The following is a 14,637-nucleotide window of genomic DNA, read 5'->3' on the forward strand; positions in this document are numbered from 1 at the left end:
TCTAAGGACTGCATTCCAGTGAGGTATACGAGGGTTCTGCATGAATTGGCTCACCACACTGACTGCAAAGGAGATGTTGGGTCTCGTGATAGTCAGATAGTTCAGCTTTCCCACTAGTCGTCTATACCTTCCAGGATCTCTTCAAATACTTCTCCTGTATCACTGCTCAACTTAACATTTGGTTCCATAGGGGTCTCAGCCGGTTTTGCACCTAACAGTCCTGTTTCTTCCAATAGATCAATGACATATTTCCTTTGGCACAGATTCGCACCTTGTTTTGACCTAGCAACCTCTATTCCCAAGAAACACTTTAATGTTCCAAGGTCCTTTGTTTGAAAATGATTTTGCAGAAATACCTTTAGTTTGCCAATCCCTAATTTATCACTACCAGTGATGACAATATCATCCACATAGACCACTAATAAAATCTTCCCAGCTTTTGAGTCATAGCTGAACACTGAGTGATCAACCTGGCATTGCTTCATTCCAAAACTCCTCACCACTTCGCTGAACTTCCCAAACCAAGCACATGGAGATTGCTTCAACCCATAAATTGCTTTCTTCAGCTTGCACACCTTACCACCCTCCCCCTGAGCAACAAACCCAGGTGGTTGCTCTATATATACCTCCTCCACTAGATCACCATGGAGGAAGGCATTCTTTATGTCAAGTTGGAGGAGAGGCCAATCATACATAACTGCCAAGGAAATTAGGACACGAACGGAACCAATTTTAGCCACCGGAGAGAATGTCTCCATGTAGTCCACACCATACAACTATGAGTAACCTTTAGCAACAAGTATGGCCTTCAGACGCTCCACACTACCATCTGGCAAGTATTTCACAGTATACACCCATTTACAGCCCATAGCATGCTTACCAGGTGGGAGAGTAGTAAGTTCCCACGTTTGAGTATGTTGAAGAGCAGAAAGTTCCTCCTCCATTGCCCGCCGCCATCTAGGTGAACTAAGAGCTTCTTGAACATTGTTAGGTATGGAAATAAAAGACAAAAGTGAAACAAACTGGCGATGTGAGGTAGAAAGACGAGATAATGAAACAAAATTGGAAATGGGATGGAGTGTAGAACTACGTTTACCTTTCCGTAAGGCAATGGGTAGGTCAAGGTCTGAAGGTTCAGCAATAGGAGCCATGAGAGGATCCGCAGATGAGGTAGAAGCAGGAGGAGGGGCCGGTGTCATTTGACGTGTATACACTTGTCGGATCGGTGGTCGTTCAGTGGTGACCTGCACTGGATGAGGAGATGAGTCTACTTCAACAACAGCCTTTGGATCTGAATCACTGACAGGAAGAGGAAGATGAGGTAAAGGTGAGGACAAGGGTGCTTCATGACTGGAGAAGAAGGGGACAGACTCAAAAAAGGTGACATCAGGGCAGACATAGCACTTTCGGGCAATGGGATTATAACACTTGTACCCTTTTTGAGTCCGAGAGTAGCCAAGGAAGACACATTTAATTGAGCGTGCATCTAGCTTGTCTATTCCAGGACTCAGATTATGAACAAAGCACACACAACCAAAGACACGAGGAGTTAATGGAAACGAAGATAAAGTGGGAAACAAGATGGAGAAGGGGAACCGACCATGAAGAATAAAAGAGGGCATCCGATTAATGAGAAAACATGCAGTGAGTACAGCATCACACCAAAACCGTTTAGGAACATTCATGTGGTGAAGCATAGACCGAGCAATTTCAAGAAGATGACGATTCTTCCGTTCAGCCACCCCATTTTGTTGAGGGGTGAAAGCACACGAGGTCTGATGAATAATGCCATGTTCTAAATACTGTTGAAATGAAGTAAGAAAGTATTCACGATCATTATCTGAACGGAGAACTTTGATTGGAACACCAAATTGTGTGCGTATTTCATCATGAAATTTTTGAAAAATGGAAAATAATTCACTTATTTCTTTCATTAAGTAAATCCATGTCATTCTTGAACAATCATCAATAAAGGAGACAAAATACTTGTACCCATTATAAGACTCTATTTTGATTGGACCCCAAACATCTGAATGAACCAAAGAAAAAGGACTCAACATACGACTCTCAACTCTTGGACTGAAGGACACACGACGGTGTTTACCAAACTGACATGACTCACATTGTAAAACTGACAACTGACTCAATGATGGAACCAACATCTTGAGAACCTTGAGAGATGGATGTCCCAGTCGGCAATGCCATTGTAGAGGAGTAAGGGAAGTCTGAAGTGCAATTGAAGATTCACCACCGTCAAGGTAATACAATCCACCAGCTTCATGCCCCCCACCAATCTTCTTCCCCGTCTTGAGATCCTGAAAAACACAAGTGGAAGGAAAGAAGGTAACAGAACAGTTAAGAGCTTTGGTTATTTTACTAACAGACATAAGATTGAATGGAAACTTAGGTACATATAAAACAGATGATAAGGGGACAGAAGCCATGTCAACATTACCAACACCACAGATGGGAGATGAGGACCCATTGGCAAGTGTAACAGTTTGTGATGTGGAGGTTTCAGAAAGAGAAGAGAACACACCTGGAGTCCCGGTCATATGATCTGAGGCTCCAGAGTCAATAATCCAGGAAGGAGTTTTAGATGACATGCAAGCAATACCTAATTGGGCATATGTGGCAGTGGTATGCTGTGAAGTAGTTTGAAGGAACCGTTCATACTCATCACGCGGAACACTCACCATCTCCCTCCCAGAAGTAGATGTAGATGTGGGAGGTGTTCGGTCTGCTAGTTTACTGTCACTAATAGCAACCTCGCCTGCTACAGCATGATTAGCCCATTTAGAGGGAGGGCCATGTAGGTCATAACAGAAATTCACTGTGTGTCCTTCCCTACCACAATGAGTACACTTCCTTGTAGAGTTATTTTTTCCTCTGCCATGGCCTCCCCCTGAGTCACGGCCACCCCTCTGAGATGACCTCCCCCCTCTTGTACTATGTCCACCACTTCTAGCTGTCACAAGTGCTGATCTATCAGACTGTGTGGGGTTCTCTGTCTGTCCCAAAGAAATTCTACGAAGTCTTGAGAATACTTCCTCAAGTGTAGGGAGAGTAGAGCCCCCCAATATTTGAGCTCTAACTGGTTCATATTCCGACTTCAGCCCCACTAAAAATCTTGTAACATCTAGTTGCTCCCTTTGCTGTTGCTGAACTTGAATATCTGGAGCAAGGGGATGATAGACATTGAGTTCAATCCTAATATTCTTCATGCAGGCATAGTACTCTTCTAGTGTTTTGGTTCCTTGTTGTAAATCAAAGTACTCCTGATACAGCTGATATACTCTTGTTGTGTTATCTTGTCCAGAATATAGCTTCTTAGCATGCTCCCATATATCCTTAGCCGTATCAAGAAACATGAAGTTGGCACTGATTTTGGGTTCCATACTATTTCACAACCAAGTTATGATTTGAGCATCTTCTTGTTCCCAATCATCAAACCCTGGAGAGTCAACCGGTGGCTTCTCATCTCTTACATGCTTTACTTTCTTCTTTGCCTTGAGAAAAACTTCCATTGATTTAGATGAACATAGTTCTCCCCATTTAACTTAATTGAGGTCATTTGTACCCCTAGATAGTCGGAGGAAATCAACACTAGGTTTCTGATCATTGTAGCCATCTCCTATTGCTGCCATTGTACTCTTTCACAGTTGCCTCCAACTTTACTTCTCAGCTACAAGCTGATTGATGTTGTTCACAGTTTGATATTTCAACACCTACTGCAGCCTCTAAACACAACAGTGGAAGCACACACTTGTTCTTATTCACACTACTGCTGACTTCACACACTTACATCCCACATAAGCATCAGTTTACCATTCACTAATCACAAGTAGGCCCTCTTACAACCACTCAAAACAAATTGTGCATCACAAACACCACAACACAGTCAAATCTGTTGCACCCAGTTCAGACTTATTTAACACACTTAAGAGGGCATTATACAACCACAAGGAGTTTGGCAAGGTCACTGCATTCTACCTTACACCACTCGGCCACTTACAGCAGCCCTAACACCACTTAACAACTTACAGCAGCCCTACATCATTCAGCTACTGCACACACAACCCTTCCTAGGGCAACAATGAACCTAGTTCTCTAGGTTCTAATCAATACTAACAGCTTCTTGTAGGGTTTCTACCCAGAAATATAAGTAACACTAGAAGAAGAGAGAACCGACCTTCCTTTGAGAATATCAATCAACCATTCACTACTGAAGTCACTTTCCTTGTTGAAGAAGGTTATGTGCAGTAGAGAGACAAGCTGTAATGTTTCTGACCTAGGGCGAACCAGTTCTCTCCATTGACTGACCAGAAACGAAGGTGAAGAGTCACGAACAATGCTGAGGTGCTTTACCAACTGACGTAGGTCAGGAGCATGGCTCTGATACCATGTTTCGACTGCTGCTATAGTAGTCCGAACAGGAAGAGGAGAAGAAGAAGAAGAAGAAGAAGAAGAAGAAGAAGAAGAAGAAGAAGAAGAAGAAGAAGAAGAAAAGAAGAAGAAGGGTCTGTCGAAAATCTGATGGTTAACCCAACCAATCGACCCCCTTAATCTATATAGATTCTAATAATGTTTACAAAGACAGAAATGCCCTTACTTAAGTGTGGGGCAGAGTAACTCTAATAACACTGCCACATAAGCAAGTTACTTAATAAACAGAAGAAGACTAAACTACCCCTATTCGGCACATCTTAACAATGTTCTAGATTTGTTGGCAGAAACTGGAAAGTTAGGTGTCAAGCCTGCCGATACACCCATTGAACAGAATCACAAGATCAGTGCAAAGGGTGGGGAGCCTCTTGAAGACAAAGTTATGTTCCAACGGTTGGTTGGAAAGCTCCTATATCTCTGCCTCACTCGGCCAGATATCAGTTATGCAGTCAGTGTTGTCAGCCAGTACATGCATTCCCCTAGAACTACTCATCTTCTTGCAGCAGAGAGAATATTGGCATACTTGAAGAGATGCCCAGGTAGAGGCATACTGTTCAAGAACAATAATCACATGAAGGTGGAGGTCTATATAGATGCTGATTGGGCTGGGAGTGCTGATGACAGGAGGTCTACCTCTGGATATTGTGCCCTTGTGGGAGGTAACCTTGTCTCTTGGAGGAGTAAGAAACAAAGTGTTGTTTCCCGCTCTAGTGCCGAAGCTGAATACAGGTCAATGGCTAACGGAGTGGCTGAAATCACTACTTGAAGAGTTGAGTGTTGATTATGAGAAGCCCTTGATGCTGTATTATGATAATCAGGCGGCTATTAATATAGCCCACAATCTGGTGCAGCATGACAGAACTAAGCATATTGAAGTTGATCGACATTTTGTCCATCTCATCACAGGAAGTGTGTCTCCCGTATATCACCTCCAACATGCAGCTTGTAGATCTCCTGACCAAGGTTGAGGGGGAGTGTAGAGAAAACTGATGTGGGCCCCACGGCTGTGGTCCCCACCCTGTTCGTAGGACAGCATGTGCAACTATTATTAGTCATGTCAGTGTTAGTTGGTAGTCAGCTTATTATTCCAGTTTGTTATTTATTTCAGTCTTTTATTTGTTTTTTCTTGCCATGTAAGTATTAAGGGCAGTCCTATCCTTTCCCCTATGTAATGAACATAACCTATAAATATTAAGAGAGTGGTGGCGGCAGATTGATTGAATCTGTTCCTCCTTTCAAACCTTTGTGTACTTCTGGTTCTTCTCCTCTTTTTCCTCCTACTTTTCTTCTACCTTTCCTAAATCTGAAATCTGTTAGGATTCAAGGCTGATTGTAGTCTTGATCGACTACTGTATACAATGAAGGCTTCCCCGTAAGACTATAAGAGGTGTGTAATGCAGCCTCATAATATAATTTACAACTAAGCCCAATATACGTGATCCTTATGCACCCCATAATTAGCTAAGTGATCAGCCATTCCATTAGCCAATCTTCTTTCCCATTGAACTCTTACTGTCATATTTGTGGTCAGCCATTTAAATATTTTCACTGCTTCCCTATAATTCCAAATTATTGTGTCCGGGTCCTTCAGCCACCGAGCTACCAGCTTAAAATCCCCTTCAATTATCCAACCTATTAAAGCCCAGCTCTTTGGCAATCTGTACTCCCTGCAACACTGCTTGGAACTCAGCATGAACAGAGCCCCCCACTCCTGCAGGGCCTGAATATAAGGCAATAATGTAGCCTTCTGCATTCCTGAAAACACCCCTATTCCTGATTGCCCTGGATTACATACACTACTGCCATCAAAATTGAGTTTTATAAATCATTCTTCGAGAGGTACCCAAACTAAAAGAGGCCTATCCTTATTGGTTGAACATTTCGCTACAACTTCCCAATTTTGCCAAATATCATCAAAGGAAAAGTGGGAAAATAAATCCAAAGTTTTAGCCCAATGAATAGCCTTGTTTATAGTGCAATTCCAAACAACTTCCTTATTTCTTTCCTTATCATTGAAAATTCTAGCATTTCTCTCTTCCCAAACAGTCCAAACCAAAACACACTTGGCACATCTCCACAGGATTCTAATCCTTCTCTTAGGCCATCCAAAGGTTGCAAGGTCAAATAAATTACTCATCTGCAAAGGCAAATTCCGCCTAAAGCCTAACAGAACAAAAAACCTTTCCCAAAAGCCTGCAACAAAAGGCACGAGATTAGTAAGTGGTAACAGCTCTCACCATTAGTTTTGTTGAGGATATACTAGTTTGGAGAAATACAGAGGAAGGGTCTTCTTTTTGTAGGTTCTCCAAATTATTAATTTCCCATGAAGGGCCTCCCAACAAAAAGTTCCAACCGCCTTGGGAAGGATGGGTTTGGACCAAATTTCTTTAGAGGGGAAGGGCTGATGGGTGGGAGGAAGGCATAAAGAAGATAAAAAAGGAGCACCGAAAAACAGGCCCTTAGGGTGAGGAGTTCAAACCCAACTGTTTGGTTTAGAGGGATCCAAAAGAAAGGAGTCAAAAGATTTTAAAAGCAAGGCAACCCAAATTAAAATCATGGTCTCTCAAATCTCTTCTTATACCTAGGTCCCAAGTAATGACAATCGATAGGGATAAAGAAGCAAATCTTTGGATATGTTCACTTTTAAATAAGGAGAGGAAATACAAGGAAGAAAAGATGCCCTTAAGAGTAGAGTTACCGACTCAAAGGTCTTCTTAGAACAAAACTTTAATCTCCAGTACACACATCATACCTAATAAGGCTTCAAAACTAACAGAATTCCATGAATGGCTTTCCATGGAGAAGCCAAAGTAGCCCATTAAGACACACCAACATCCCCCCAATGCCAACTTGCCCATGAATGCTTTCTACTGCCTCATGCCAAAGTCTTTTCCTCTTCAAAGGCCATCTTCACAACCACTCTTAAGGGATGAAAGATCCATCATATGGATGGCCGAACCCTGCAGGTAGGTTGAGCAAAATTTCAAAAATTTCTCTCTCATGTGGGAATCACATTCCCTATTTTAAAAAACTGCATTTTCAATGATCAATCTTGAACCTAAACCAGACCAGATCTGAAACCAAAAGGTAGGAGAGGGATATACCTGATATAGAGTAGTAGTAACCCCCAACGAAGGTGTTCGCGCCCAAGGAGAATACCAAAAAACTGCTCCCATTGAAGATGACACAACGTAGGGTGGAGCAGAATCAACAGGGTGGTTCTTTGGCAAGAACCGAATTCTTCAGCAAGAACTCGATGGAGGGCAGGTGAGCATAACTTCTTATTATCTTTCCTCCAAAAGATAATATCAAGAACTCTTCTTGATCGCTCCTACAGGTGGAGATCGAACTGGTAATGGCGGCAATAGCAGGAGAAGGCAAGAGCAGAAGATGGCGTCAATCCAACTGTATGTTGTCTTCTCTCTTGAATCAGTAAGACTGAAGGATGAACTGGAGGTTCGCCCTGCTCCTCTATTTATAGCCTTAAAGAGAGCATCTCCTAATCCAAATATTGTATTTGGATATGGACTCTCTTTAAGAGATAAGGATAATCCCTTATCTTATCTACAAATGAAGATCAACCCTCTTAATCTAATTAGGAGTTTCTTGATCCAAATCTCTATTTGGATCTAGACTCTCTGAGTGGATAAGGACAATCCCTTATCCTATTTGCTGATCTAAATCCCAGAATCACCCCTCTTTAATTAATCTAATTAAACCAGTTCGAATTGGGCTTTAGGCCCATTAAGTCCATGTGCTCACTTATCCTCCAAACTGCTGCCCAGTTGGATATCCTTGTATGGCGTGGGACCCAAACATTGATCTACACATCAACCACATGGGTTCAGCCTAGCCTCTGTTACAAGGCCTGGCCGAATTCACTGTAGGAGACAGTGAACCCCTGAGTCCATCACCATGGGCTCTTAATGGGCCCAACATTTACACTAAATGGTTCTTGGGCCAAGCCACCTTATAAAATCACAAGGACTGTGGGCAGATGCAAGATTAGCCCATCAGGTATTACCCTCAATGGTCTTACACTTAACCTCTCAGCCCATAATGATCGAATACTGCACGACAAGAGAAGACCTCTCCCTCGGCTGCAAGGTACAGTGTTGCACTCTCTACTCACATGGATCCCGGGAATTAAAACCTTTTGCAAACATTTTGAAACCATAATATATATATGTATATCTCTATATAAATATATTTTGCAAAACAAATTTCACGGTTGAAATCGACTGCCGGCAGTTTTGGTTTCCATCAGAGAGAGTGCATCCCCGATCATTCACTTTGTCCGACAAAGGGGTTGATCCTGTCACTATGATCACCCACTCAGATGAATTCTCAGACTGTCCCAACATACCCAGGTTTTGACCCCCTCTAAGGATCTCACTGATTGGCATATCAAAGACAGCCAAATCCGACACGTAGTGCAGTATCATAATCGAGTCTAGGGGTCAGGTGTAACATTCCAGTTTTGCCCATCTATCTCCAAGGTCCAGGGCAATACTGGAATTCTAGTCCGGTTCAGGGTTTTAAGAAAACCGACACTGCATGTACCTCAGGTCTCACCCTAGCAGCTGAGACAAGCCACCCCAACCAACTTGGCGGCACATCAGTGTCAGCTTTGGCAAGATAAATCTCCCCAGATCTATCCAACGGCTGTGAAGATTCTAAATTAACACGAGTCTCATAAGTGTCCAGTTTAAGGGTATTACACAGAAACACACCATAATAACATGAATCAAATATGTACTTTATTCATTTACATTAAATGTCATAATGTACATCATTCTGATTGGAGCTAAGGACATACACTATCTAACACACTCACCAAGAAAAGCTATATTTTTCTTCTCTATATTACCTATGCCAAGACCCCTCCTACTCCTTTCTCTTACACACTATTTCCCATTTGACCAAGTGGTCCTTCCTTCACTAGGCTCCCACGACAAATCCTTCATGATCCTCTATAATTTCACACCTCTTTCTGTGGCATCCTAAAAATTGAAAGGTAGAAAATTGGCAGATTTGCTAAGGTGGATCTTATCAAGGTTATTCTTCCCTCAAAGATATATAGTTTCTCTTCCAAACAGCCAATCTCTTAGCACAACTTTCTACAATTGGGCTCCAAAACCTACCTTCCCGTAGGTTGTCTCCTAAATATTTGATGAATCTTAGTTGGCCATATATCAAATACAATCTATACATTTATTTTATATAATTATATACATATTTTGAATCCATTGCTTAGTGTGGTGGTAAAATCTCAAGCTGAGACTGTTTCACCATTCCGTTCTATTTAATGCCTTATCCATTGTTAAATTGGCATTAAAAAGATGAAGTTCCTTTTTTTCTTTCAGCATACAAGTATAAGCAACAAGTATTTTATCATCATACTTCAAGAAAGGCATAACCAGTGTTGCTACAGAAATTTTGGGCAAACCTTGATTTATTTGCATTAGTATAACTAATGCATCCAAAAGTCAAATTTCATGTCCAATGGGCAACGAGTCATCAAGATAGTAGTAAATATATCAGCACCTCAAGTGTATAGATATTGAAAGAGAAATCTTTTATATACGCATTATCTGTAAATTTCCCAAATATTAACTTTAGCTTAGCTACAAACTTACAATATCCTTCAACCAACTAGAAGTTATCAAATTGTTCAACATTTTTAAATAGTAAACAAAAAAAAAACACTAAATTTACCATAAAACAATAAATAGTCTAAAGTAAAGTAGCACTAGTATTGTGGCCCACCCTTTCCAACACCTTGGAGGGCGTTTATGGGCTGCCAAAGAGCTGAGAAAGTGATGCCGATGCTAAACAAATGAACTGTGCTTCCAGCCATCCACATCATAAAGCCCATCATTAAAAGATTCTTGAAAGGCGCTTGCGCCACTTCCCAAGCTTTCTGTTCATAGAAGAAGGGGAAGAAGATAAGACCTTAAAGAGTTCTGCTTCTGGTATTTTAAGTGGCAAAGCTTGTCAAAGATGGCATTATTTGATAAAACTTCCCCAAGGCAGAAAGTACAACAATATGCACTAGATAGACAAAGTCAAACAAAGAAAATTCAGAAATATAAAGCAGAATACAAATCTTATTTAAATGAAAACAAATATCTGCAAACTACTTCCGGAAAATCTCAACAGGTTTAGTAAGCATTTGATTTTGAACCCTTGAATCCAGTTCTGTGTCTCCCCTCTATACACTTGGATCACTTATGGTACTGAATCTGTTAATCCTCTAAACTAGTGAAGTGAAACCGGGAGGGGGGGACTAAAATAACACTTCACAAACTGGGCGGCTAAAGTCGAAAGCTGTCTAAGTAGACTGTTTCTGCATCAAATTCTGAACCCCAATCTAAACAATCATAAATAGAAAGGATAGAAAATTTCATAGGACTCTGATTTGAGTGTACAAGACAAGACAAGATCAAACACTAAAGCTAAGCACCTAACCCTAATCGAAGCAACGGCGAAAATACCTGCGCTTTCCAGTTCGCTTCGGCGTCCTTTTTTTGACGACTAACAGTCGAATCATCCTACATAAAAATAAATAAATAAATAAGAAAAAAAAGAAAAAGTAGTCAAAAAAATTAACAGAACTTCAAGAAGGATCCATGGACGTAGATCGAAGAACACCAATAAGATATAGAAAACAAATAACACAACTGATATCTTATGAATTTGAAGTAGAAAAAGAAAAAGAAAGGTGGAGAGAAACCTGATCTTGAGAAGCTCGAGCATAACCAAGAGGATCTGGAATGTCACGAGAGGAAGGGGAGGTTGAATTGTCAGTAAAATCTATGGCCCATCTTCGCGCCACGACTCCCTTTCCCTTCTCCATCCTCTCTCTCGCTCGTTCCTCTGTCGTCCTATTAACTATTTAACCCGTTCACGGTGACCGGATCGTAGTCTCGTAGATATTGTTTTGTAGGTCAAGCGGAAGCGGCTATAGCCTATATAAGCCTATAACTTTATATCCGAGTCACTTTTATGTCTTTACTCAACTGATATTATTATATCGGCCGATACAAAATATCAACAAAAATTATCATGGAGGTTAAATGCAAGTATTTGAGTCCGGATCACCTGCCACCAAAATATATTCCAACAACCTACCAACATGATCCGACACCACACGTCTCATATATGATAGGTCTCACTTTTATGGTGGTTCTCATGGGCAATGCTATATCAAGTTGGTAGGGAGTTGGAACATGTTTTGTTGGCAGGAGATTTCAATTCAAGAGGAGTCTAGATCACTTGCTAACAAATTACATTCCAACAACCTACTAACATGATCTAACATCGCACGTCTCATACATGGTGGGTTCCACTTTTATGGTGGTTCTCATGGACAGTGTTAGATCAAGTTGGGATGGTGTTTGGAACATGTTTTGTTGGCAAGAGATCTCAACTTGAGAGGAGTTCGGATCACCTGCCAACAAAACAAGTTCCATCCTCTACCAACATAATCTCATACCACACATCTCATACATGGCAGGTCCCACTTTTATGGTGGGTTCTAGTCTCATAGTGAGATGTGCGGTGTTAGATCAAGTTGGTAGAGGGTTGGAACATATTTTGCTGGTAGAAGATCTCAACTCTAGTGCAAGTAGGGGTGTTCATGGGTCAAGTTAGGGTCGGTTAGAGTCATTTTATTCAACCGACCCAACCTAGCCTGTTTACTTATTGACTAAACCAAAACCGACCGACCCTGAAACAAAATCGACCCAAACATGAATGTCGGTTTGGGTCGATTTATCGGTTTAGTCAGTTTTTATATATATTTTTAAACTAAAATATCTATTTCTAAATATCTATTTATATTTAAGTTTATTTCTTTTTAGTTTTTATGCAAAATCAAAATATATATTTAAATCGATTAGTTTTTTTATGCAAAACTGATTTTTTTGTCAACATATATTTAAATTTATAAAAAGCTGAATTAAATATTGTACCATTTTATTATATTTGTATTGGTTTTGCTTTCTAGTTTTTATCATAAATAACCAATTTTTTTTTTCAAAGTTCAAACAAAACAAAAATAAAATATATCAACATTTAACCCATAGGGTAGGGACTAATTAATAATTACTTAAACATATAGGATCTCTTCGGTTCCAAACCAAGTTGTCGGTTTATTTTCTCATACAAACTGAAACCGACCGGTGGTTTTGAAAAACTGACCAACTCAAGTTGGGTCGGGCTGGTTTGGTCGGTTTGATCGGTTTAACATTTAATGTGAACACCCCTAAGTGCAAGTACCATTTTGTGAGACTAAATCTCATCTCACCTCTTTGCCCCTCTCTCACTCTCTCTCTCTCTCATTCTTTGTCAAATCAAACACAAAGCTTTTGACAAGTGAAACAAACTACTAACAAAGCCAAAAAAAGAATTGGGATATGTTCCTCACACCGGACCTTACAGCCGCATCCCATCATGTATTGGAAATAAAACATCTCCCCATATGAATAATAAATACAAATATGGGAGTTATTCTCAATGTGTGGCCAGGACATGCTGTGAGGAGCAGATCCAGACAGCCATTAAGGCTATGTTTGATTTGAAAGAAAAGGTAGAGAAAATAAGGTAAACACAACATAATGTCCAACGGGGGAAGGACCCCAAATGCCAGAGGCCCAAAACACATCTAACAGTTCAGCCTTCTGAACCACTAATGCTAAGCCAGTCTTTGGAACCAATGCTGTTTTCTTGAAAAATGGTGTCACTTCAATGCCATGTCTGAAATCCGTTTTTTCAGACTATGCTTGAATGTTTGGTTATACTTTTTTTTTTCAAATAAAAAAGTTTTCTCACACCACGTCTTAAAAATCGGGAATGGTATAGTCTGAGAAAATATCAAATTTTTATGTTTTTTCATTTTTTATTCTTGCTATCAACAGTATGCTGATGTGGCATTGAAAAACGCCTATGTGGTAGCAACTAGCAATGGTCCAAAAAAGCGTTTTTTGATAAAACACATTCTAAAAAAAAAAAAAAAACCCTTGAAAAACAGCACTAGTTCAAAACATGGCCTAAATAGGCAGGCCTAACAAAGGACCTTGGGATATACAAAAGCCTTACAAGGTTAAAACAGGAAACTAAACTAGAAACTTTGTCCACCAAAAAATCATTATGCCACTCAGAGGCATCTGAAGATCTTTGAACGGTTTCCACCAAGTTCTTTGCATCCGAGAGAACAACCAGCTTACTCCAACCTCTATTCTTAGCCAAACCAAGAGTTTCAAAATCTCTACAAGGCTTAGTTAGTGAACATAAAACGATATCTATGATGCTAGAAAGGTATGGTACCAAGAGAAGTAGAGAACTTCCACCAACCAATCCATGTGAACTTGGATGAATACTTTTTGAGATGTGTGGACATAGATCATGTTGGAATGGTTTTTTTGTTGGGAGGAGATCCAGTCTTCTGATTGGCTACTACTATGATGATATTGGTTGACTGATAATAAGTTTTTAAGGTATCATACTCTTTTTCATAATCGGACTAGATAAACCACAATGGACATTTTGGTCCATTTGATTTAAAGTCAAGCTAAATAGGGGTACTATCTAGATATTTGCAAAACTTTGATGTCATGTGTGGTTACATAATTGATAGGGGTGCTCAAGGTTCGGTTAACCAAACCCTGGAGGATTTTTTGAAATCGAACCAGTCCTACCAGTTTTTGCATATCTCCAATTGAAACTAAACCAATACCATTGGTTAACCGGTTCCAGTTTTTAATCAGTTTGGTTCTTCAATTTTTTGGTTTTTTATATTTATACATATATTATAAATATGCATATTATATTATTAATACTATAGATATATATATATATATAATATATGTATATACTTATATATAATATATAGATTATATGTGAGATAAATACATTAAAAAATATATAATATACATATAAATACATATATCGATTAGTCCAGTTAACCATTGGTTTTTTATAGGTTAACCGAAAATCGAACCGTTCCTTCGATTTTTCAGAAATACCAAATAGATCAATTTGATTAACTACATTTTTTTGTTCAATTTTCTCAGTGCACTTTAGTTTTTTGATTTTTCAGTTTTTTATGAGTACCCCTAATAATTAATAGCAACTGAGGCAGAATAAATATAGGGGTGTTTTTTGTCTTGCCATAGAGGTAGGGGTGCA

General features: G+C 39.8%; 1 protein-coding gene across 1 annotated transcript in view; it reads right to left on the reverse strand.

The window, feature by feature from the left end:
* Nucleotides 1–11,400, reverse strand: part of LOC104589159 (uncharacterized) — a 34,265-nt gene extending 22,865 nt beyond the window's left edge. Inside the window, exons 1-3 of the mRNA XM_088894750.1 lie at nucleotides 11,183–11,400; nucleotides 10,944–11,000; nucleotides 10,216–10,369 (exon numbers count right to left, since the gene is read on the reverse strand). Coding sequence (XP_088750876.1) covers nucleotides 10,216–10,369; nucleotides 10,944–11,000; nucleotides 11,183–11,305 — 334 coding nt within the window. The 5' untranslated portion in view covers nucleotides 11,306–11,400. The remainder of the gene's footprint in view (nucleotides 1–10,215; nucleotides 10,370–10,943; nucleotides 11,001–11,182) is intronic.
* Nucleotides 11,401–14,637: the final 3,237 nt, after the last annotated feature.

This window comes from Nelumbo nucifera, chromosome 1 (assembly GCF_055504915.1).
Source record: "Nelumbo nucifera cultivar China Antique chromosome 1, China Antique-T2T, whole genome shotgun sequence".
Lineage (NCBI taxonomy): Eukaryota > Viridiplantae > Streptophyta > Magnoliopsida > Proteales > Nelumbonaceae > Nelumbo > Nelumbo nucifera.